Raw genomic sequence first — 24,616 nt, 5'->3', positions numbered from 1 at the left:
AAGAAGTGCTAGGGATTTGCCAAATAGTAAAGATAAGATTCAGCAAAGCCTCCTGGCAAATGTATAGTTCTTAAGCTCCCCTTTATTTAAACTTTTCAATCAGAAAATGTTGGTGATGCAAGAATCAAGCCAAAATAAAGTTGCTGTGTAATGTACATATCTAGGAAGATATGTGCAGATGCTTTGCAAGCTGGTTAGCCTTACTTAGCATACAAAATGTAAATAGAGAGTATGAATAGAGTTGGAAGGGACATTGCAGGTTTTCTAGTCCAATAGCGTTCAGAAAAAATCTAATCTGTTCCTAAAACTTCCAGTGATGATGAAGCTTCCACAACTTCTGAAGGCAAGCCATTCCACTGATTAATTGTTCTCATTGATGGGAAATTTCTCCTTAATTCTAGGTTGGATCTCTGTCTGGTAAGCTTCCATCTGTTACCTTTCTCCTGTCCTTAGGTGCTTTGGAGAATAGGGTGACCCATCTTCTCTGTGACAACCCCTCAAATTTGATCCCCGTTGCTTACATTCTTTCAGTTGGAGAGTTACATCCAGGACAATGTGAGGATGGAGATGTCGGAGACCCACTTCAGTTCTGTACAGGACCACACGGCGGCCATGTTGGAAATTGGGACCAACCTTCTTAACCAAACTGCTGAGCAGACCCGGAAACTCACCGATGTAGAGATACAGGTAAGCCGATCTTCTTTTGGTAGCCTTTTCCTGGATTTTATCTCTGGTGATTATTATTATTATTATTATTAGAGCAAGGCTATTTCTGTTTCCCAACTGAGGGACCTTTGGAAGAAGTGCTCAACTAGGGAGGTCTGTCAGATGGTTATTCTCGGTTTGCATCAGAATTACTTCAGTTCCTATTGTATTTTAAGCCACCAGTTGTGATTTACAATCACACACTAACCCAGGGGTCTCCAACCTTGGCAACTTTAAGACTTGTGGACTTCAACTCCCAGAATTCCTCAGCCAGCAAAGCTAATGAGCTTTGCCTTCTTCATACATCAGTTCAGCGGTGAAATCCAGCAGGTTCTGGAGAACCGGTAGCAGAAATTTTGAGCAGTTCGGAGAACCAGCAAATGCCACCTCTGGCTGGCCCCCGAGTGGGGTGAGAATGGAGATTTTGCAATATCCTTCCCTTGGAGTGGGGAGGGAATGGGGATTTTGCACTATCCTTCCCCTGCCACACCCACCAAGCCACGCCCACCAAGCCACGCCCACCAAGCCATACCATGCCCACCAAGCCACGCCCACAGCAAAGCTGGCTGAGGAATTCTGGGAGTTGAAGTCCACAAGCCTTAAAGTTGCCAAGGTTGAAGATCCCTGCACTAAACTGAAGTCAAACCACCTGAAGATTGAGCATGATGCATAAAGGCCAAGAAAGGATATAGGAGACTTTCTCTGCTATTTCTGTTCTCCGGTGTAACCAGGTTTTCTAACAACCAGGTTCTCAACCAAACGTCCCGCCTGGAAATTCAAGTTCTGGAAAATTCCCTGTCTACCAACAAGCTTGAGAAACTGCTTCTTCTGCAGACCCACGAAATCAGCAGACTCCAGGAGAGAAACAGGTTAGTCCTGTATGGCTTGATGTTTAATTCATCAGGAATAAGTGAAGCCCACTTAATCCAAGTGCAGTTGCATAATCCTAGTGCGGTTGTGGCATCGTAGAGCCCTGGAGAGGACGGAAATATTGAGAAGCCATTACAAAAATGAAAAAGAGCTGGAGCCCCAGAAAAGATGCTAGTGTTAGGAAGAGACTCAGACTACCGCTGCTGACTGTTGGGGGCGAGTCATTGGCCCCAATGGAGAGGGTGCGCAACTTAGGCGTCCTCCTGGATGGACGGTTGTCTTTTGAAGAACATCTGACGACCGTCTCCAGGAGAGCTTTTTATCAGGTACGCCTGATTCGCCAGTTGCGCCCCTTTCTAGACCGGGATTCCTTATACACAGTCACTCATGCCCTCATCACTTCTCGCCTGGACTACTGTAATGCTCTCTACATGGGGCTCCCCTTAAAGAGCACTCGGAGGCTCCAGTTGGTCCAGAATGTGGCTGCGCGGGTGATAGAGGGAGCTACTCGTGGCTCCCATATAACACCTCTCCTGCGCAAGCTGCACTGTCTACCTGTGGTCTTTCGGGTGCAATTCAAGGTGTTGGTTACCACCTTTAAAGCGCTCCATGGCTTAGGACCAGTGTATTTACGGGACCGCCTGCTGCCACCGTTTGCCTCCCATCGACCTGTGCGCTCCCATAGGGAGGGTCTCTTCAGGGTGCCGTCAGCCAAACAATGTCGGCTGGCGACCCCCAGGGGGAGAGCCTTCTCTGTGGGGCCACCTACCCTCTGGAATGAGCTTCCCCCAGGACTTCGACAACTTCCTGACCTCCGGACCTTTCGCCGCGAGCTGAAGACATACTTATTCTTCCATGCAGGACTGGCATAAAATGGAAATCCACTATTAATTTTAATGGGGTTTTTTATGATTTTACTCTGTATTTTAATTAATGGGCCAAATTGAATAGGTTTTTTAAAATTGGTTTTAATTGTATATTGTACTTTTTACTGTGTTTTACTTGGCTGTAAACCGCCCTGAGTCCTTCGGGAGAAGGGCAGTATAGAAATTAAATAATAATAATAATAATTATTATTATTATTATTATTGTTATTGTTATTATTATTATTATTATTACCTTTTCACTGGCTCACTGGGGTAAAGGACGGAGAAGAGGAAAACCACCACCAGTCTTGCCAAGTCCTGTTAATACATCTTATCTCAGTATAGCTGAGTTCTAGTCTTCTTCTGGAGTCAGCTTCCTGATCTGGATAATTTTGAAGGGAGGACAAACATTTTGGTTTCTTGTGGCGAGAGAATTCAGCACCTCTAGACATAGCTGGAGAAAATTTTGTTGGAAAACCAGTCGGTAACTACAGGTAGTCTTTGACTTACAATCAGTGGTGGGATTTAGCCAGGGGTGAAATCTAAAAATTTCCCCTACCGGTTATGTGGGTGTGGCTTAATTGGTGGGCGTGGCTTGGTGGTCAGGTGACTGAATGGGCATGACCAATAATAATAAATAATAAAAATAATAAAGTATACAAAACTTGGGAGCGCACCGGTCTACCTTCTTTAAAAATAGAGGCACCGGTCTACTAATTGCCTTTTTTTGGGAGGCACCAGTTTACCTTCTTTAAAAATAGAGGCACCGGTCTACCAATTGTCTTTTTTTGGGAGGCACCAGTCTACCTTCTTTAAAAATAGAGGCACCGGTCTACTAGCCGCCTACAGTGCTGATCAGTTGTAGTGCAGCCCTTTGAAGTGCCGCGGCAGTCATTTCAGGCTGTTTGCAGCTATATCATCACCGAGAGCTTCAGGGACAGAGAAGAGGAAGAAGCGAGGAGTGGGTGGTGGTGGGGGATTCTTGCTACCGGTTCTCTGAACTACCCGCCCCCATCGCTACTGGATCGTGTGATCCGGTCTGAACCAGGAGCATTTCACCCCTGGATTTAGCCAGTTCAGGCCAGTTCGGGAGAACCGGTAGTTAAATTGCTGGCTGGCTCTGCCCCTCCCCACCCCAGCCCTTACAGGAATCCCCACGCTTCCCATTTTGGTTCCCAGGCAAGTGCAGGGAGGCCTTCTAGTCCCAAAATGGGGTGCGGGATGGGGGTGGCGCTGAGTGCTCAGGAGGCTGAGTGCTGCCTGTCACACCCCTGGGCACGCCCACCCAGCTGGGCATTAGGACAGAGAACTGTTTGTTAAATTATTTGAATCCCACCACTGCTTACAATCCTTCATTTTGTTGTTGTTGTTGTTAGTTGCAAAGTTGTGTCCGACTCATTGCGGCCCTGTGGACAACATTCCTCCAGGCCTTCCTGTCCTCTACCATCCTCTGGAGTCCATTTAAGCTCACGCCGACTGCTTCAGTGACTCCATCCAGCCCCCTCATTCTCTGCCGTCCCCAATCCTTCATTTAGCCACCATCAAAAATTGCAACAGCACTGAAAAAATTGAATTACAACGGTCCTCTCGCTTATGACCGTTGCAGCATCCCCACAGTTACATCATTAACACTTTTGGCAAAGAAAAATCATAAAATCAGGTGAAACTCATTGAACAACTGTCTTGCTTGGCAACAGAGATTCTGGTCCCAATTGTAGTTGTAAGTTGAGGACTACCTGTACAGGGCAAGACAGACAAATTCAAGGAACATGTTGAATTTAGAGATGTCTCCATATTTTTTTTTAAAAACCAAGAAAACAGCCATGGCAATGCGTCTTTTATGGTTTAATATCAGCTCTGCTTATCTTAATTATTAATCAGTGTTCTAGGGTTTCAAAATTCCTTGAACCACAAATTATAAATGTTGTGCAACAGCTTCTCCTACGTTTTTTCTTCAACCTAGTTAAGCTTGTTGGGTGAAGATATAAAACTTCACATGGAATTCGTTCCATGGTGGAATTCTAGAAGCAATTGCCCTGAAATGAAGACTAGGTCAGGGGTCTCCAACCCTGGCAACTTTAAGACTTGTGGACTTCAACTCCCAGAGTTCCTCAGCCAGCAAAGCTCTCCGTGGAAAACTTCATATACAGTATATCACCCTAAAATTTAAATATATTGTTGAGCTTTGACCACGAATAAGAATATTCAGCAATCTTTCCCCAGAGATGACAAGGGAATAACAATAAGTGAACATAAAAGTATAATCCAAGATTATAAATCTACAGTAACTCTATTTTTCTAGTGCTGAATTATTTCTTTTGCTCCCCAGCAAGCTTGATAATTCTTTAGATAATTCTTCTAAATGACAGGTACGGCATTCAAAAGTGATTTCTCCAAACAGCAGTGGTCTGCAAAACATTAAATAACAAAATAAAATAAGCCCCGATCATGTGGGGAAGTCAACCTACCCATCCAATTTAACCTACCCATCCTTGGAGTGAACTAACAGAATAATAGAAGGGAATATGGAGGTCTTCTAGTCCAACCCCCTGCTCAAGCATGGGATCCTATACCATTTTAGACAAATGGTTGTCCGGTCCTTTTTTAAAAGCTTTCAGTGTTGCAGCACCCACAACTTCTGAAGGCAACTTCTGTTCCATTGGTTGCACTAATGATGTTACCTAGTTAGATAATGAAAAGTCTGCAAGAAAACAACCAGGCTCAGAGAACACCAAGGATCTGACAGTTCAAACCTGGGTTACAAATATTCTCTTCCGTTGGTACACAAAGAATCGCATCAACTCTGTGTCAGGGTTCCAAGTAACACCCCCAACGAAAGAAAACTCCGAGGCTTGATTTTCCTCAAAGCTACATTTTATTAGAGATGTCATATTGGCACATCTGGGAAAACCCAAATCTGAAAGTTCCCAGGTTTTCCCCACCCAAAGAAAAGTTCAAGTCCCTGCCCAGCACCCACATGTCCATCACATGGACCAATCAAAGCACCATCCCAACTGGAGATGTCTCCCAGTTCCAGCCTTCTAGGTGCAGGGCAAGATGTCCTTGACTCTCTGAGAAAAGAATGTTATTTTGACTATATATATATCACCCATGCTCCATATAATCCCCCCTCCCAATTTCCCCACAGTAGTAAATGTGGCAGGTCTGAAGGCCCAATACAAAAGATGGCTTCCAGGCCTGACACTCTGAGTTTGAGAATCAGAATTAAATCGTCTCTTTTCTTCAGCTTCCTAGAGAAGAAAGTCTTGGCTATTGAAAACCAACGTGAGGTGGAGCTACAGGGCCTGAGGACCGAGAAGATGGAAATGCAGAAGCTTCTTTCCAAGCAGGTGGACCTTGTTGGGCATCTGGAGCAACGCCTGGGTGTTGCCTTGCTGAACAACACAGCCCTCCACAAACAACAAACCTCTTTGGCAGAGACAGTGAAGCATCTGATAGGCTTGGTGTCCCAGTGCAATCGTAAGTAACTTCCCCTAAGTTTCAAGACTTGTCGTGTCCCACTCCTCCGCTGACGGCCGGGTCAGGGAAATCCGAATCAGGCTTGCCTCTGCAGCTCTGCCCAAAGTCCTAGCAAAGTCCTCAGAGCAGGCAGGAGACCAGTAAGTGACTTCAGCAAGATAAGTTCGACTTTTGCCTGACTCAGAGACTGCCAGAAAGCAGATCCTTTATATAGGCCATGGGGTGTGGCTCCATGACTCAGCACTTATCCAGGCCTGCCCCTCCCTTCCTTCTGTTGCCTCCGCATATCCAGTCTTCTGATGCGAGGGTCACTCCAATCAGCGGTTGGTAATAAACCCTCCTCAGGCTCACATGCTGTGGAGGAGGGGGAGGGGTCTAGCTGCTCCGTTTGCCTGGGCATGGAGTCAGGGCTGGGGCCAGGAGGTGCTCCTTCTTCTGCAGTTTGTCTGGGCATGGAGCCAGGACTGGGGCCAGGAGGCATACATTCCTCCGTGTTCGGGAGCAGATAAGAAGGCCCCGGCTGCTCTGAGGGCGGGCAAGACACAACAAGACTTGGCCAGCTGGCCCAACTGGAATTGAAAATCTGGTGAGAAGAAGCAGGACAATACTAGCATCATGTAGAGCGTGTCTTTTTGCAGAAAAATCCATGACAAAGTGGCTAAGAGACCCCCCAGTCTTGATAAACTCTTAGCAGTATGTAGCTCTTTCCCTTCCTTCTTAGCACTTCTTAAAATTTGGAGTCCTTCCTGCTCTCTCAGCTGGGCTGGTTTGTTTGTTTTTTGCAGATGTTTCATTACCCAAGTAGCTAACATCTTCAGATGACTGGGTAATAAAACATGCGCAAGAAAACAGCCAAGTTCAGAGAACACCAAGGACTTCACAGTTCAACCCTCAGCTATAAATATTCTCTTCTATTCTTACTTCCTAAAATCTCTAAATGACCTCACAAGTTGCAGGTCACGTGGGCGTTCCAGGAAGCAGCAGCCCTAAACAAACAGAGTTTAGGGTCCACAGCATCTCCGGGTCTACTTGAAAAACTGTTTTTGCTCCTTGGAAACCTTCCATCTGCTCTCCAAGGTCTCTGGGTATCCCTAACCCAGACACATTTTATTACAGAGAGGATGAATTCACCTTTACAACAATGTAACTGATGAACCTTCCTACCCTAACTGGGCAATTGTATTTAGAATGGCTTTTGATCTCACCCCACAGATGTTTCGTTCACCCTGCCAGATGAGCAGAAGGTCTTCAAGGATTGTGCAGCTGCATACAAAGCAGGGGTTTCTACCAGCGGAGTCTACACCCTTCGGGTCCCCAATACTACAGCCACTGTAAAAGTGAGTGTATGGACTGTATGAGCTTTGCCTTCTTCATACATCAGTTCAGGGGTGAAATCCAGCAGGTTCTGGAGAACCGGTAGCGGAAATTTTGAGCAGTTCGGAGAACCAGCAAATGCCACCTCTGGCTGGCCCCAGAGTGGGGTGGGAATGGAGATTTTGCAATATCCTTCCCCTAGGAGTGGGGAGGGAATGGGGATTTTGCAGTATCCTTCCCCTAGGAGTGGGGAGGGAATGGGGATTTTGCAGTATCCTTCTCCTGCCACACCCACCAAGCCACGGCCACCAAGCCATGCCCACCAAGCCACGCCACGCCCACCAAGCCACGCCCACAGCAGTGCTTGCTGAGGAATTCTGGGAGTTGAAGTCCACAAGTCTTAAAGTTGTCAAGGTTGGAGACCTCTGACGTAGCCAATTGAAAGGGAAAAGAAGATCGTAGTTTGAATTTAAAGACTAAAATGTCCCACTCAGTATTCTTTTTTAAATTAAATCTGGAAGAAAACTGATAGTGGAGTTTTCCACGTGCTCAACCAGTTGTTTGTCATAATTTGGGGAAAGTGCTCTTCCATTGATGTTCTGCCACTCTTCCAGGTGCTGTGTGACATGGAGACCAGTGGAGGAGGCTGGACCGTTATCCAACACCGCAAAGATGGTTCTGTGGATTTCCAGCGCACCTGGAAGGAATATAAACAGGTGAGAATTGATATACCCAAAGTCTCTCTGACTTAACGTGACGGAGGTGGAACTCAGAATGAATTGGATTCAGACTGATTATTTTGCACATTGAAAATGAGATGACCCGGAGAAGATTGAGCAAGAAGCATTCTTCCTATTTTCTATGCGCAAGCAGAAAAATCCATCATCTGAACTTCTACCGCAATAGAAGTAGAAATAGAGCTCAGTCACAGCAAGTGCTGGACTTTTGTTTAGCTTCTGCAAGGTTGCCAGGTGTTTTCTTGGTCAAAGCATTTGTGCCTCTGAGCCAGGCTAGTTCTAGGGTGGCACTTAAGCCACTCGGCCTTCTTTAGCTCATACACAAAGAGCTCGTGGCACTGAGATCTTGCAGACTCCAACTTCCAGCGCCTCTTACCTTTAACCATGTTGTCTGGCAAACCAATCCAGCAACATCTGGAAACCAACCAGCTCATTATCCCAGTGAAGTCTATGCTAAATATAATTGAGGTGGCTGCTAGATTGATGACAGACTCCACCTCCCCTGCTCTCAACCTGTCGTGTCCCACTCCTCCGCTGACGGCCGGGTCAGGGAAATCCGAATCAGGCTTGCCTCTGCAGCTCTGCCCAAAGTCCTAGCAAAGTCCTCAGAGCAGGCAGGAGACCAGAAAGTGACTTCAGCAAGATAAGTTCGACTTTGCCTGACTCAGAGACTGCCAGAAAGCAGATCCTTTATATAGGCCATGGGGTGTGGCTCCATGACTCAGCACTCATTAAGGCCTGCCCCTCCCTTCCTTCTGTTGCCTCCGCCTATCCAATCTTCTGATGCGAGGGTCACTCCAATCAGCAGCTGTTGGAAGTAAACTTTCCTCAGGCTCACATGCTGTGGAGGAGGGGGAGGGGTCTAGCTGCTCCGTTTGCCTGGGCATGGAGCCAGGGCTGGGGCCGGGGGATGCTCCCTCCTCTGCAGCCTGCTTGGGCATGGAGCCAGGGCTGGGGCCGGGAGGTGTCCCCTCCTCTTCAGCTTGTCTGGGCATGGAGCCAGGACTGGGGCCGGGAGGCATACATTCCTCCGTGTTCGGGAGCAGATAAGAAGGCCCCGGCTGCTATGAGAGCGGACAAGACACAACACAACCCATCCACCTTTCTGCTTATCATATTGATGTATTATTCTCATTCTGTGCCTTTGTCACTGATGATTTTATTTTTCTATTATTTTACTTCTACAGGTAGTCCTCGGCTTACGACCATCATCGAGCCCAACGTTTCTGTTGCTAAGTGAAACATTTGTTAAGGGAGCTTTGCCCCATTTTACAACACTTCTTGCCACAGTGTTAAGTGAATCATTGCCGTTGCTAAGTTAGTAACACGGTTGTTAAAGTGAATCTGCCTCCCCGACTAACTTTGCTTGTCAGAAGGTTGCAAAAAGATGATCACATGATCCCCAGGTCATAAATAAGAGTCAGTTGCCAAGCTACTGAATTTTGATCACATGACCAGGGGGGAATGTTGCAACACTCGTAAGTATGAAAAATGGTCATAAGTCACTTTTTTTTTTGTGTCGTAACTTTGAATGGTCACTAAATGAACTGTTGTAAGTTGAGGGCTACCTATATTCCTTTCCTTTTTCTTCCCTTTTATTATTGTAAGCCGCCTAGTGTCGCCCTACAGCAGAGGTCTTCAAACTTGGCAGCTTTAAGAGTTGTGGACTTTAACTCAGGGGTGAAATCTAAATTTTTTTTGCTACCGGTTCTGTGGGCGTGGCTTGGTGGGCGTGGCTTGGTGGGGCTCATGTGACTGGGTGGGCACGGCTATGTGACTGGGGGATCAAAAAAGAGAAACTCACTAACAATGTCCTGCTGGAGCAGGGTTGGACTAGATCAGAGGTCTCCAACCTTGACCACTTTAAAACTTGTGGACTTCAACTCCCAGAGGGAGTCTTTAAAGTCTTAAAGTGACCAAGGTTGGAGGCCCCTGGACTAGAAGACCTCCAGGTCCCTTCCAGCCCTGGATTATCCTCTGAAGCTGCATCTAGTGCCAGGTTTGTACCCCTTCCTTCCTCTCCTCTTTCCTTCCTTCCTTACTTCCCTGCCTCCCTCCCTCCTTTCTTTCTCTCTCTCTCTCAAAAATGACCCCCTCCCACACAACCCATTTTTCCTCCCAGCCTACCTGAAGCCTGCTAGCCACACCAAAAAATAGGGTGGGGGGGAGAAGTCTGTTTTTCCTCCCAGCAGGCTTCAGGGAGCCTGCTGGAAGGAAAAACGGACTCCCCCACCCACCCGTTTTTTGGCTAGCATCCAGCTGAGCTGCGCGATCATCAGAGGTTTTTTTTTTTTTTTTACTTTTAAAAGCTTTTTTACGGCAGAAAATGCTTTTAAAAGTAAAAAAAAAAAAACCTCTGATCGCGTGGCTCAGCTGGGGTGGCGGGGCAGGGATTTTTGCTACCTGTTCTCGAACCATCCGTCGCCATCGCTACCGGATCGGGCAATCCGGTGCAAACCAGGAGCATTTCACACCTGCTTTAACTCCTAGAATTCTCCAACCAGCTATGCTTGTTAAGATTCACTGAACAATGACACTACTAACTTAACAAATGCAGTAATTCACTTAACCATTGTGGCAAGAAAGGTTGTAAAATGGAGCAAAATTCACTTAACAAATGTCTCGCTTAGCAACAGAAATTTGAGGCTCAACTGTGGTTGTAACTCGAGGACTACCAGTACATGTTTTACAAGATATACCTCGGTATTCTATCTTCTTAAACTCTTCTATATAATGAGGTGGACAAGTAAATAAAGTCCAATATTAGAAAGATGATGGTGTGTTAGAAACATAGATTAAAATACACTGCTATATTGCGCAATGTATTGCATTAGAACAGAGTTCTTCAAACTTGGCAGCTTTAAGACTCGTGGACTTCAACTCCCAGAATTCTCCAGCCAGCATAGCTATGAAGTTGAAGTCCACGAGTCTTAAAGCTGCCAAGTTTGAAGAACTCTGCCCTATGGTGAGGTAGGTGGCAAATAAATTTAACAAATAAATATTTTGTACCAGACCTTTTTTCAATGTCTTCTCACGCTTCCTGATAGGGCTTTGGGTCTCCACCTGGAGAGTACTGGTTGGGCAACCATTTCATCCATTTGCTCACCGCACAGAACCGTTACTCTCTCCGGATCATGCTCCAAGACTGGGAAAACAACGAGGCTTATTCTGCCTTTGAGCATTTCCAAGTAGGCGCCGAGGAGCAGAACTATCGGTGAGGCTTTTCATGGAACATCTGTGGTCTCTTTGCTTAGCTGTTTGTTGAACAAACTTGAAAACTGGAATCCTGCCCCAACAGATGGATGACCTTCCACTCCTAAAATGTCCCAAGGCCACTGCTGAGAATTCTGGGAGTTGATTGTCATACCGGGACAGCACTAGGAAGATCATTTGGGAGTCCTGTAAGATTTGGGCCAAAATGTAATTTTCAAAATCTCTGTACAATTTTATGCCTGTCCCTTGTGAGTTCTTGATTGTGAGCACTCCGATGATTGTGAGCACTGTTTCCAACCCTTGCACAATTTCAATCTCTCCCTCCCTCCCTCCCTCCCTCCCTCCCTCTCTCTCTCTCTTTTGGTTCCTACAGGGGTGTGTGCCTCAAACTCAGATAGCAGTTGAGAAGTTCTTTGAAGCTTGAATTCCAGACCTTCTCACTGTTGTTCCACCAACTAATCTGGGTGGAATCCAACATGGAATTTCCCATACTAGATAGACCAATATTTCCCACCCTGGTACCCTCAATGCTGGCTGGGACTTGGGACAGTTGCAATCTCTCATGCCAGGCGAAATGTGTTGCGTTGGGGAAGGCTGGTGGAGTCCAACTGCACAAGAGAAGAGGAAAAAAGAAGAAGAAAGGAACAGCTGTCTCTCGAGCAGTGTTTCTCAGCCTTTGTAGCTTTATGATCTGTGGACGTCAATTCCCCAGCCGGTATGTATTCTGGGAGTTGAAGTTCACACATCCTAAAGTTGCCAAGGTTACGAAACACTGCTTTATAGGTTGATTTCAGTGATAGCTCCTTGAGCCAGGATCTCACCTAGGAATTTTCTAAAACGGGGGTCTCCAACCTTGGTCCCTTTAAGACTTGTGGACTTCAACTCCCAGAGTCCCTCAGCCAGCAAAGACCCCTGTTCTAAAATAAAATGAAATTCTAATCTCCCTCCAGCTAGACTTGAGCTCCTGCAGAACTGCCCTATCTATGTTATTTTGGCTTTCAGCTGATCAGGAAGGAGAATCACAAGTTAAAACACAAGTTAAATCAGGCTAAGCCCCTCCTTTTTTAAAAAGCCCGTCTAAGAGGGCAGCTTTCTTGCTCCCAATGGGTACCTCATAGTTTATTTTTCATCTCACTTGTCCATTCATCTGGATTAATCATTCAGGACAGTGGTGAAATGTAAAATTTGTTACTATAGGTTCTGTGGACGTGGCTTGGTGGGGGGGTAATGTGACGGTGGTCAACTTTTTTTTTTACTTTTAAAAGCATTTTTTTTACAATCTCTTCGGCCAAAGTGGTTGTACAAAAAATGCTTTTAAAAGGTTCTGCCGATCCCAACTGAGCTGCGCAATCATCAGAGGCTTTTTTTGGGTACTTTTAAAAGCATTTTTTCAGCCGAAGAAAAAATGCTTTTAAAAATAAAAAAAATATCTTCTGATGATCGCGTGGCTCAGCTGGGCATGGGCGGGGTGTGTGTGTGCACGGTTTTTGCTATGGTTCTTTGCTACCGGATCGGGCGATCTGGTCCAAACCAGGAACATTTCACACCTGGTTCAGGAGCTCCTTTAACTGTCGCTTTGTTCCATTCACTGACTGTCTCCCAGTTCCCATACAAGCAACAGCAAATACAGACTCTCCTTGACTTCCAATATCTCAGGGGCTGCCACAAAGAAGAGGGAGTCAAGCTATTCTCCAAAGCACCTGAGGGCAGGAGAAGAAGCAATGGGTGGAAACTAATCAAGGAGAGAAGCAATTTAGAACTAAAGAGAAATTTCCTGACAGTTAGAACAATTAATCAGTGGAACAACTTGCCTGCAGAAGTTGTGAATGCTCCAACCCTGGAAGTTTTTAAGAAAATGTTGGATAACCATCTGTCTGAGATGGTGTAGGGTTTCCTGCCTGGGCAGGGGGTTGGACTAGAAGACCTCCAAGGTCCCTTCCAACTCTGTTATTCTATTCTATTCTATTCTATTCTATTCTATTCTATTCTATTCTATTCTATTCTATTCTATTCTATTCATTACCAAAATTTGGTTGATAAGCAAGACAGTTGTTAAGTGAGTTTTGCCCCATGTTATGGCCTTTCTCGCCATAGTTGTTAAATGAATCGCTGCACTTTTTATGTTAATAACCCGGCTGTTAAGTGAATGCGGTTCCCCCATTGACTTTGCTCGTCAGAAGGTCGTAAAAGGTGATCACATGACCCCAGGGCACGGCAAATGTCATAAATATGAGTCAGTTGCCTAACTTCCAAATTTTGATCACACAACCACGGGAATGCTGCAATGGTCGTAAGTGTGAACAAAGGTCATAAGTCACCTTTTTTGGGTGCTGAACAACTTCACTGAACAACGGCTATTAAATGAAAGATTGCAAGTCGAGTACCTTGTAAGCATCTTGTGCTTTGGGCCTGAGAGGAGAATCAAATTGTGAATTGCAGTTGATGGTGGCTTCTTTACTCTACCTTCGGCAGGCTTTATGCGAGGAGATTCAGTGGTACGGCTGGACGCACCAGCAGCCTCAGCCCCTCGGGAACCGACTTCAGCACCAAGGATGCGGACAATGATCGATGTGCGTGCAAGTGTGCCCAGATGGCAGGTGGAGGTAATGAGGGGAGAACGGGACATCCTACTTCTGTATTTTTATTTATTTTATTTTATTTATTTGTCACAACAGTATATGTAAGCGTAAGTATGAAATAACTATACAATATATAAGCATATATATAAGCATAAGAAAAACTATACGAATTGGATACAGTCAAAGAGAACATTAGGACAGGAATGGTAGGCACGTTTGTGCTCTTATGCACGCTCCTTACAGACCTCTTAGGAATGGGATGAGGTCAATAGTAGACAGTTTTTGGTTAAAGCTTTGGGGATTTTGGGAAGAGACCACAGTCAGGTAGTGCATTCCAAGCATTAACAACTCTGTTACTGAAGTCATATTTTCTGCAATCAAGATTGGAGCGGTTCACATTAAGCTGAAATCTATTGTGTGCTCGTGTATTGTTGCGATTGAAGCTGAAGTAGTCTTCAACAGGAAGGACATTGTAACTGATGATTCTATGAGTTAAACTCAAGTTATGTCGAAGGCGGCAGAGTTCTAAATTTTCTAAACCCAGGATTTCAAGTCTGGTGGCATAAGGTATTTTATTGTAATCAGAGGAGTGGAGAACTCTTCTTGTAAAATATTTCTGGACACGCTTAATTGTATTAATGTCCGAAATGAAGTATGGGTATGTAGGTCTATCATTCTGAGAAGTAGCCCAGAAGGGCCATCGGTAAAAAAAAAAAAAGGTGCCTGTAAAGCAGGACTTACGGTAATTTGTCTAGTTGTAGGCAAAATCTTGGCATCTGATACATTCCCTTCCTCCCCTCCCGAACTGACCCTGAATTCAAAGAACTTTCTGAAGTTTAAGTGGGACAAGCCCTGAAAAGTGTAGAATCTCCCTAAGAGCTACAGTTTGTGCTACATGTTAAAATAAGGCTTAAAATACGCAGTTTATTCTGTTCTTAATACGAGGGCTTTTAATGGCTTCAGCCAGCTAAGATTAAGGGGTGATGGCCAGAAGCTCACAATGAAGGAGCCAGGAGCCCATTTTCAGATCCTAGGACCTAGGCCAATAGATTATCATTGGGCAGAAATCACTAGCTGGTATTAGTGTGCAAATTTTCCCCTCTGTTTCTCAGATTATTGCACTGGCTGGCTTTATGTACAACATGAAGCTATAGTTTGTTATTTCAGGAAAATACAGTAGTGGGTTGGGTTGGGTTGGGTTGGGTTCACACATCAGCTTAAGTCTCTGGTGGCTCAGCAGACTAAGTCTGTCTGTTATTAACACAGCTGCTTGCAATTACTGCAAGTTCAAGTCCCACCAGGCCCAAGGTTGACTCAGCCTTTCATCCTTTATAAGGTAGATAAAATGAGGAGCCAGATTGTTGGGGGCAATAAAAGTTGACTTTGTATATAATATACAAATGGATGAAGACTATTGCTTAACACATTGTAAGCCGCCCTGAGTCTTCGGAGAAGGGCGGGATATAAATTCAAATAAAATAAATAAATAAATAAATAAAAAAATCGTAACCGTGCTTTATATACCAGTTTGTACAACACTCTGTGCCAGTGCTGTCCCAAGTCACAGCAGCACAATCAAAATCCTGCCATTTTGTACCTCCACATGATATTGACTCACATACAAAAGGTCTTATTGCTGCAACTGCCAATTTGAGTTTTTCAGCCTCCTGCGGATGCTTCTTCTGGAAGCCAAACTCATGGCTTAAAGGTAAAGGTAAAGGTTCCCTCACACATATGTGCTAGTCATTCCTGACACTAGGGGGCGGTGCTCATTTCCATTTCAAAGCCAAAGAGCCAGCGCTGTCCAGAGATGTCTCCATGGTCATGTGGCCGGCATGACTAAATGCCAAACAAGGGCCGTGGTGGCTCAAGGCTGTAAGAAGCCTGTTATTAAAACCAGCTGCCTGCAATTACTGCAGGTTCTAGTCCCACCAGGTCCAAGGTTGACTCAGCCTTCCATCCTTTATAAGGTAGGTAAAATGAGGACCCAGATTGTTGGGGGGGCAATAAGTTGACTTTGTAAATATACAAATAGAATGAGACTATTGCCTTACACACTGTAAGCCGCCCTGAGTCTTCGGAGAAGGGCGGGATATAAATGTAAACAAAACAAAAAATGAGGACGGAACGCTGTTACCTTCCCACCAAAAGTGGTCCCTATTTTTCTACTTGCATTTTTTACGTGCTTTTGAACTGCTAGGTTGGCAGAAGCTGGGACAAGTAATGGGAGCTCACCTTGTTACGCGGCATTAGGGATTCAAACAGCTGAACTGCCGACCTGTTGATCAACAAGCTCAGCATCTTATCCATTGAGCCACCGCCTCCCTCTTCTGGAAACCAAACTCAAATACACCATATTATGGCTTAGCAGAGTAGAAACACCCTGTTTGGGTCCTGTCTACCACTTGGAGGAACAAAGCAGCCATCATCCAGCAGATCATGAGGGGCAATGTGTTGCTGCAAATCTTTTCTCCTTTCCTACGTAATTTGCTGCAGAATAGTTGGTCTAAAGAGGGAATTTCCTTGTTATGGCTTGTTAGAAGAACTGACTACCCCCAAATGGGCTCCTATAGCAACTGTGGAAAAAGCAGTAGGATGATGGAAGGAGGAAGTGCGAGAAGAAGGGATAAGACCTTCTCCTATGTTAAGCAAAACCCACTTCTCCTGCTTCAGATACCATATGCTTGTGGGGTGCACCCAACTGAGCTCAGGTAGCAGTTGAGAAGTTCTCTGAAGCTTGAATTCCACCTCTTCTCATTGTTGTTCCACCAACTAATTTGGGTGAAAACCAACACGGAATTTCCCATGCTAGATAGACCAGTCTTCTCACCTTCAGTGATGGCTGGGAATTGGGGCAGTTGTAGTCTCACATGCCAAAGAATTGTGCTGGATTGGGGAAGTCTGGTGCACCCCAAAACACTTGCACATCAGCCTACATTTCCTAAACCTACAGAGAGAGGTTCAACGAGAGAAACCAATGATGTGATTCAAAACTTGCTTAATCCAAACTATTCTGCAAATGTTTCTTAGAAAGTTGAGAGAACCATTTCTTTTGATGTTTTGGCCAAATACTGTCCGTTCTAAATAGTTTTCTTTTCTCCTTTTTCCCCCTTCTCTGCCTCCTTCAGGTTGGTGGTTTGATGCTTGTGGACCTTCTAACCTGAATGGCATCTATTACTCTCCCAATCCTGCCACAATCAGATACAATGGCATGAAGTGGCACTACTGGAAGGGGCCCGGACACAGCCTCAAAGCAAGCACCATGATGATCCGTCCGGTGGATTTCAGAGAGGAGCAAGGGGGGATGCTGTGATCTGTCACATGGCAGAAGGAGTGGAGACCCCCTTCAGAAGGTCCCCTTCTGGCTTGCACAAAATTTGTGGACAATTGCAAGTCCTTGCCATGAACTCAACTTCTTCTAGGTAGATTTAAAAAAAAAAAATCTGCATGGCAACAGTTCATTGTGGAAATTTCACAGGAGATCTGGAAGGTGTTGCTTTTTTGTTGCTTTCATGGGGGGGACGGGACAATTAGGCCTGAGTCTCTCAACCTTATCAACTTTAAGAGGTGTGGATGACTTCAACTCCCAGAATCCTAAGCTGGCTGAGGAATTCTGGGAGTTGAAGTCCACACCTCTTAAAGTCGTTGAGGTTGGGAAATACAGCATTAGACTGAAAGGGAGAGGCAAATGGGTGCCCTTAAAGCAGGGGCAATCAACCTTTTTATACCTACCACCCAATTTTGTATCTCTGTTAGTAGTAAAATTTTCTAACCGCCCACCGGTTCCACAGTAATGTGCCATGTATTGTTGTCTGCGCCTGCCTCTCGCACATTGTAGATTGGGTTTGGTGGGGGGGGGGTCTACCAGCTCTGCTTGTCTGTTACAGCTGGGTGATGTGGGGGGAGATGCACGAGCTATTCTGGGACGAGGCTCTTTTGTTTGCGGTCGCACTCTAGCGCCATTTAGTTTCACTTACGGAACGTGAACTAAACATATGCACCGGCGATACAAATAGTATATTTTCAGAAATTTAAATTGTCATGGGGAATTTTATGAAAACCTAATGAAAATGTTTTTAAATAATGCTATGAATTTTTTTAAAAAAGTCAATTAAATTAAAAAAAAGGAAAGTGCTTCAGTATCGGACAAAATCCCTTACCGCCCACCATAAAAGCTGGAATGCCCACTAGTGGGCGGTAGGGACCAGGTTGACTAGAATAGAATAGAATAGAATAGAATAGAATTTTATTGGCCAAGTGTGATTGGACACACAAGGAATTTGTCTTGGTGGAAATGGTGGAAACCTTAAAGGAAATGATCCTAGCCTTTGTATAATACTTGTTGCCCAAAGATAGCAGTGTGATTTTGGGCTGCCCTGGAACAGATCAGAAATAAGTTTGAGGGGCTGAATGAGAATTACCTATCCTTGGTTTAGGTAGAAAGACTAGGCCAGTGTTGGCAAACCTTTTTGCTGTCGCATGCCAAAAGCAGGGGAGCATGGGGGTAGTGTCACATGCGCGTGCCCACACCCATAATACAATGCGCTCTGCCCTCCCCCGGTGCATGCGCACACAACCCCCCCCCCATTCCCCCTGCTTTTGGCACTTGACGGCACGGTGGGCCCAGTAGGCCCGTTTTTTGCCCTCCCCAGGCTCCAGAGACTTTCTAGGAGTCTGGGGAGGGCAAAAACGGCCTTCCCCACTCCCACTCCCGGAGGCCCTCTGGAGGCAGGAAACAGCCCGTTTCCCAAGTCTGGTGGGCCCGGAAGGCCTGAAAATCAGTTGGCTGGTGCATACACACGCGCTGGAGCTAAGCTAGGGCAACACTCACGTGCCCAACGATATGGCTCCGCGTGCCATCTGTGGCACACATGCCATAGGTTCGCCATCACAGGACTAGGCACGAAACTGTGAAACTACATTGATAAAAGGTATTTGGGAGTCAACATCGACAATGACATTCCTTGCCTCCCCACCATTCCTTCTGAACTTCTCAAAGTGTGAACCATGTGCGCTAGTATCTCAAGACAGCTGTAACTTTTAGCACCAGAATTCAGGAATTCCAAGAAATGGCAACTTGACCAACAAGGAAACTGTGGGTGGGTGTTTGTGGTGGGTGTGTCTCTGCTCAGCAGGTGTGTCTGTTAGACCTGCGTAACTATGATTCTCAGGGGAAACAGGTACAGGTAGTCCTCAACATACAACCACAATCAGGACAAGAATTTGTGTTGCTCAGCAAGGTGGTCATTAAATAAATCACACTAATTTTATGACATTTTTTGCCACCAGTGGATCGCTGGAAGTGTTCAGCCAATCATGTGGTCATTGAGCAGATCTAACTTCTCCGTTGACTTTGCTTATCAGATGTCAGCTGTGAAGGTTGCAAATGGTGATCACATGATCCCAGCTGCTGCAATCGTTATAAGATCCATGCCGGTTGCCAAGCATCTGAATTTGGATCTTGTAACTATGGAGAAGCTGCAATGGTCATAAGTGCGAAGTTGCAAGTCACATTTTTCAGTGCCGTGGTTACAACAAATGGCGGTTATGCCAATGGTTGTAAGTTGAGGACTACCTATATGCAAATTAGCTACCAATTTTCTAGCATATTATATCTGCATCCTTGCTCTCTCGGAGCCATTTGTTTACATATTAATTGCTGAGCTCATGAAACCTCTTATGCAAAGTTTAACTGCAAATACTTAGGATATTTTCAATTTTTTTTAAAAAGAATAATAATAATACTGGGATTACCTTATTATGATTCAGAACTCTTAGACACTTGGGGCCGTTTTAAAATTCAAGTATTTTATCTACAATATGTTTTTTTAAAAAACTGTAAAAAGGAATCAAATAAAACAGCCGTCTGACTTTTCATAAATAGCATTGTGTTCTTGGGACAGATCATCAAGAGAAGGGATGGGTTGGGTTGCTGGGGGTTCGCGAGGGTTCGGGAGAACCTCTAGCTAAGATTCTGTGCAGTTTGGAGAACCTCCAGATCCCACTCCTGGTTGGCCCCGCCCACCCAGCCCCACCCTTCCAAGGATCCCCACGTGGCCCATTTTGGATGCAGGTAAGTGCAGGGCATGCATGGAGAAAAACAGGCCTACCAGAAGTTTGGGAAGGCCAGAAATGGGCCCTCTTGCTAAATTTGGAGAAGGGTTGGAAAGGTGGGGTGACAGCTGCAGGGTAAATTCCAGATATTTTAAATCTTTTTTTAAAAAAATCAAATCAGCGATTTTCAAAATTGATGACTTTAAGATAGGTGAATTTCAACTCCGGGAATTTTCCAGCCAGCATAGTAGGCCAGGGGTGTCCAACCTTGGCAACTTTGAGACTTGTGGACTTCAAATCCCAGAATCCAGTCCGACTTAAGATTCTCTAAGATTTTAAAAAGAAATGCCTTTCAAAAGTGATAAGCATTATGTCTGGTCCCTGTGTACAAGGATTTCTATATGACTTCCATTTCTTTCTCTTGGAGCTCAATAGAAGGTGAGCTACATATACCATTCTGACAGGTTCTATGGATCTATTCCTGCAAACCCATTGAAGGATAGATTCTGAAGCTAAAGCACTGAATATAGTCATCTAAAGCAGGGGTCCCCAAATTCCAGGCCGTGGTCTGTTCAGAACCCATGGAAGTGGCCCGCGCAGCTCCATTTCTGCGAGTGGTGGGTGCGTGTGCCTGCCGCTTGTGTCAATGGAGCTGCGTGTGTGTGCGGACTCACCTGCCACTCATGCTGAACCATCCCATCTCCCCCCACACCGGTCTGCAAAGCCAGAAATAGACCATGAGTTCACTTTCCAGGAAAGAGTTTGATCTCCCACCTAGAAGAACACCTGGCTATCTACCTCCTATCTACCTCCTATCAGCCTCCTAAGAATGAAAGGGGTCGCATGCTGCGTCCTAATGGCTAGTCCAACATCCCTAACTAGTTTTCCATGTTGCATTGTATCTATTGGCAAATGGCCTACAAACCCTTTCAATGGTTGCAGGATTATGTGAGCACCACTTTCATAGCTGGCATATGAAAAGCAATGTGAATGGAGAAGCCAAATTTACTTAACAACCACCTGATTCACTTAACAATCACAGTGTTTCGCTTAACAACCATGAGAAAAAAAGATCATAAAATTAGGCATGACTCCCTTAGCAATCATCTTGCTTAGCAATGGAAATTCTCGTCCCAATTGTGATTGTTGGTTGAGGATTACCTATACCAAGGGTCTCCAACCTTGGTCCCTTTAAGACTTGTGGACTTCAACTCCCAGAGTCCCTCAGCCAGCAAAGCTGGCTGAAGAACTCTGGGAGTTGGTCCACAAGCCTTAAAGGGACCAAGGTTGGAGACCACTGACCTATACAATTTTTGGGGACAGAAACACACACCTGGAATCGTTTCACCAGGATACTTTCTTCCAACATAGGTAGTTCTTTCTAACCTGGATTCAGGGGTAAAAATTTAAGGCTCCCCTATTAAGCAGATTGAACAGAATAGACTTCTAAACACCACAGGACAGAATGAGACAACTCACCACAGGACAACTTACCCCAGGACAATTCAAGAATTCAATTTTAATTACTTAAAATAATTTTTAAAAATATTTTAACGTTTGCTATTCATGTTTCATTTTGTCCCTCCTTTGGCATCCTTTCTTTAATTATTCTATTCCACCTTTTCTTCTATATTAGTGTAACTATTGTCCCACAACGAGCTGGCCATGGCGAGTTATCCCACAGCAAGTTGACCGCAGTGAATTGGCCATGGCGAGTTGGCCATGGCAAGTTAGTCATGAAGAGTTGGCCATGGAGAGTTGTCCCGCAGCAAATTGGCTGCAGCAAGTTGTCCTAGACCCCCACTGGACCACCATACTACACTGGACCACCATACTACATAGGCAACCTGGTAAAAACCTTCTGAGTATACATTTTTCTAACTGAACCGATGCCTATTTCAAAGCTGCTGGGTTATTTTTTTTAATTATGTGAGGTGGAAAAGAAAAGATAGTGTAGGCCAGTTCAAACCAACATACCTGCAAACCAATCAACCAACTAGCAACTTGAATTTAATTCCCCCTTCTTCACATTGGTACTTTCCAAATGGGCAGGATTTCAACTCTTCTTCTCAGCCAGGGCGTTCCTAGCCATGCTTGCAGAAAGTGAAGAAATCTGCAGTGTAACATCATATGGGGGGGGGGGGGGGAGGGAAGCCAACTTGAAAAAAATTGTCTTCTCTGATGCAAATCAGTCTGCAGTCTGAATACAGTTATTTTATTTCAGACTCAGACTGGGAGGCAACCAGTTCCATCATCAAAGTTGATTGGTGCAACTTACCTTTAATTATAGACATCCAGGTTTCTTTCGCTTTGGGACTGGATCCAGTTTGTGGGCGGTGTGTATGCCTCTGTGTGTGTGTGTGTGTGTGTGTGTGTGTGTGTGTGTGTGTGTGTGTGTGTTGCCTTTACACCTCTCATTGCTTCTGTGTGGCTCCTCCTCAGGGCTGCTCGGCTGATTGATGGATTTAGAAGCCGGTTGCAGGTTCTCTGAGACATGGAATGGACACAAGCTGATTGTTGAATTGGCTGCTTTGAGACTTGTGGACTTCAGCTCCCAGAATTCTCCAGCCAGCTATGCTGGGAGTTGAAGTCCACAAGTCTTAAAGCTGCCAAGTTTGAAGACCTTTGCTTTAGATACAGATAGTCCTCAACCTACCATCATAATTGAGCCCCAAATTTCCATGAATAAGCAAAACGGTTGTTAAGTGAGTTGCCTCATTGTATGACCTTTCCTGCCACAGGTGCACCGATGATATTACCTAGTTTAGGTAATGAAAAGTCTACATACATACAACCAAATTCAGAGAGCACCAACGATCCCCCATTTCAATTCTGAGCTACAAATATTCTCTTTATCAGTTCAGGGCAATGGTGGGTTGCCCCCGGTTCAGACCGGTTCGCAAGAACTGGTAGTAAACTGGCGTGAGGCTCCACCCACCGACACAGACATCATCAGGAAGTTTATGCACATGTGCAGAAATGTGCACACGTGCGCAAGCGGTCCTGTTGCGAACCAGTAGTAAAGGTAAGTAGAACCTACGAGGTAGGCAATTCTCCACAACATTCTCATGAAAGACACCGTGTCTCACGCCTGCTTCCTTTCTAGGGTGGGCCTCTGATTAAGAGCTGGGAAGGCTTCCAGAAACCACCAGGAGCCGAAAGACTTGCCTGCCTGGTTTAATTTCTCAGGCTTGCTTTGAGGTCTGAAAGGCAGATATTCTGCTGAAGGCAGCTGTGCTGCAGTTTCTCAGAAAGACCAGTTTCCAGGAGAGTTTCCTTGTGCCAACACACCACGTTACAACACAATAGGAGCCCTGCCGTGATTTCACCACCCTTATCTGCTCAGAAGCCTCAGGAGATGGCATGGCTTGGCTGAAACCACTTAAAAGAACCCAGCCTTGGATTATTCTTTTTATTTGATTATTATTGTTGTTATCCTTGTTATTGTTATTATAATTAGTGGGTTACGATTATTAGGTTATTGTGATTATAATTATTGGGTTATGATTATTGGATTATTATTAGCATTTATACGATTGTTTTGCTGTTGCTATAAACTTTTATTCATTAAACATGAAATTCAGTCAATTGAACATTTAAAAATGTATCACAAATATTATTGATTGGCGCTGATGGTTGATACGGGTTGCTGCCAGCATCCTAGGTATCAAGTACCTTCTTAAGATGTACAATGTTCTGAGGAGTGCAGGTTTTTGCAGTTCTGCTGGTGTTATTAGAGGAAGCTGCAATTTCTTGATGTATCTTATAAAATTCTTGGACATGGTACCAAGTGCCCCGATGACAATGGGTATCACTGTGACATGTTTCATCCATAATCACATAGTTTCAGTGGCCAGGTTGCAATATTTTGTGATTTTTTTTCCCAGTTCTTTTTCTTCTAATCTGGCATCTCCCGGTACAACGATATCAATAAATTGTATGCTTCGGTTTTCCACAACTGTGATATCTGGCATGTTGTCTTCCAAATGACAATCCGTCTGTATTCGAAAGTCCCACAAGATTTTGACCCATGGCTTTTCAGGTACAGGTAAGGCATATTATTGTTATTGTTGTTGGTGGATTGTTATTATTATTATTAGTTCTAGATTGAGGTTTGTTTTTTTTAAGAGTTGGGGCAAAACCAGTGGTGGGTTTCAAATTTTTTTACTACCGGTTCTGTGGGTGTGGCTTGGTAGGCGTGGAATGACTTGATGGGCGTCGCTTTGTGGGCGTGGCAGGGGAAGGATACTGTAAAATCTCCATTCCCACCCCACTCCAGGGGAAGGTTACTGCAAAATCCCCATTTCCTCCCAATCAGCTGGGACTTGGGAGGCAGAGAATAGATGAGGGTGAGGCCAGTCAGAATTTTTACTACCAGTTCTCCAAACTACTCCAAATTTCCGCTACCGGTTCTCCAGAACTGGTCAGAACCTGCTGAAACCCACCTCTGGGCAAACCCCCTTTTTTACATCACCTCGGGAAAACTCCACGGTTGGGTCTGTGAAGTCAGCAAGAGCTGAGCTGCCTTTGGCTTGAGTGGGCTCAGCAAGTTTTCCAAAAACACCACACTACTAACCAGAGCATATAAAACATTTGCTAGACCAATTCTAGAATACAGCTCGCCAGTTTGGAACCCTCACCACATCTCTGACATCAATACATTTGAACGTGTCCAGAAATATTTTACAAGAAGAGTTCTCCATTCCTCTGAAAACAACAAAATACCTTATCCCACCAGACTTGAAATCCTAGGCTTAGAAAACTTGGAACTCCGTCGCCTTCGACAAGACCTAAGTTT

At 45.0% G+C, this 24,616-nt stretch overlaps 1 protein-coding gene across 2 annotated transcripts in view; it reads left to right on the top strand.

The window, feature by feature from the left end:
- Positions 1–19,486, top strand: part of LOC131204739 (angiopoietin-2-like) — a 37,273-nt gene extending 17,787 nt beyond the window's left edge. Inside the window, exons 2-9 of one of the 2 annotated variants that reach the window (XM_058196271.1) lie at positions 532–687; positions 1,453–1,574; positions 5,689–5,921; positions 7,134–7,258; positions 7,850–7,951; positions 11,086–11,186; positions 13,658–13,788; positions 16,893–19,486. In XM_058196271.1, coding sequence (XP_058052254.1) covers positions 532–687; positions 1,453–1,574; positions 5,689–5,921; positions 7,134–7,258; positions 7,850–7,951; positions 11,086–11,186; positions 13,658–13,788; positions 16,893–17,077 — 1,155 coding nt within the window. In that variant the 3' untranslated portion in view covers positions 17,078–19,486. Of the gene's footprint in view, positions 1–531; positions 688–1,452; positions 1,575–5,688; positions 5,922–7,133; positions 7,259–7,849; positions 7,952–11,019; positions 11,187–13,657; positions 13,789–16,892 lie in introns of both variants that reach the window. The other variant, XM_058196270.1, reaches the window with a different exon arrangement.
- The last annotated feature ends 5,130 nt before the right edge of the window (positions 19,487–24,616 follow it).

This window comes from Ahaetulla prasina, chromosome 10 (assembly GCF_028640845.1).
Source record: "Ahaetulla prasina isolate Xishuangbanna chromosome 10, ASM2864084v1, whole genome shotgun sequence".
Taxonomy (NCBI): domain Eukaryota; kingdom Metazoa; phylum Chordata; class Lepidosauria; order Squamata; family Colubridae; genus Ahaetulla; species Ahaetulla prasina.
The sequence above is the reverse complement of the archived record's forward strand: the minus strand, read 5'-3'. Positions and strand labels throughout refer to the sequence as shown.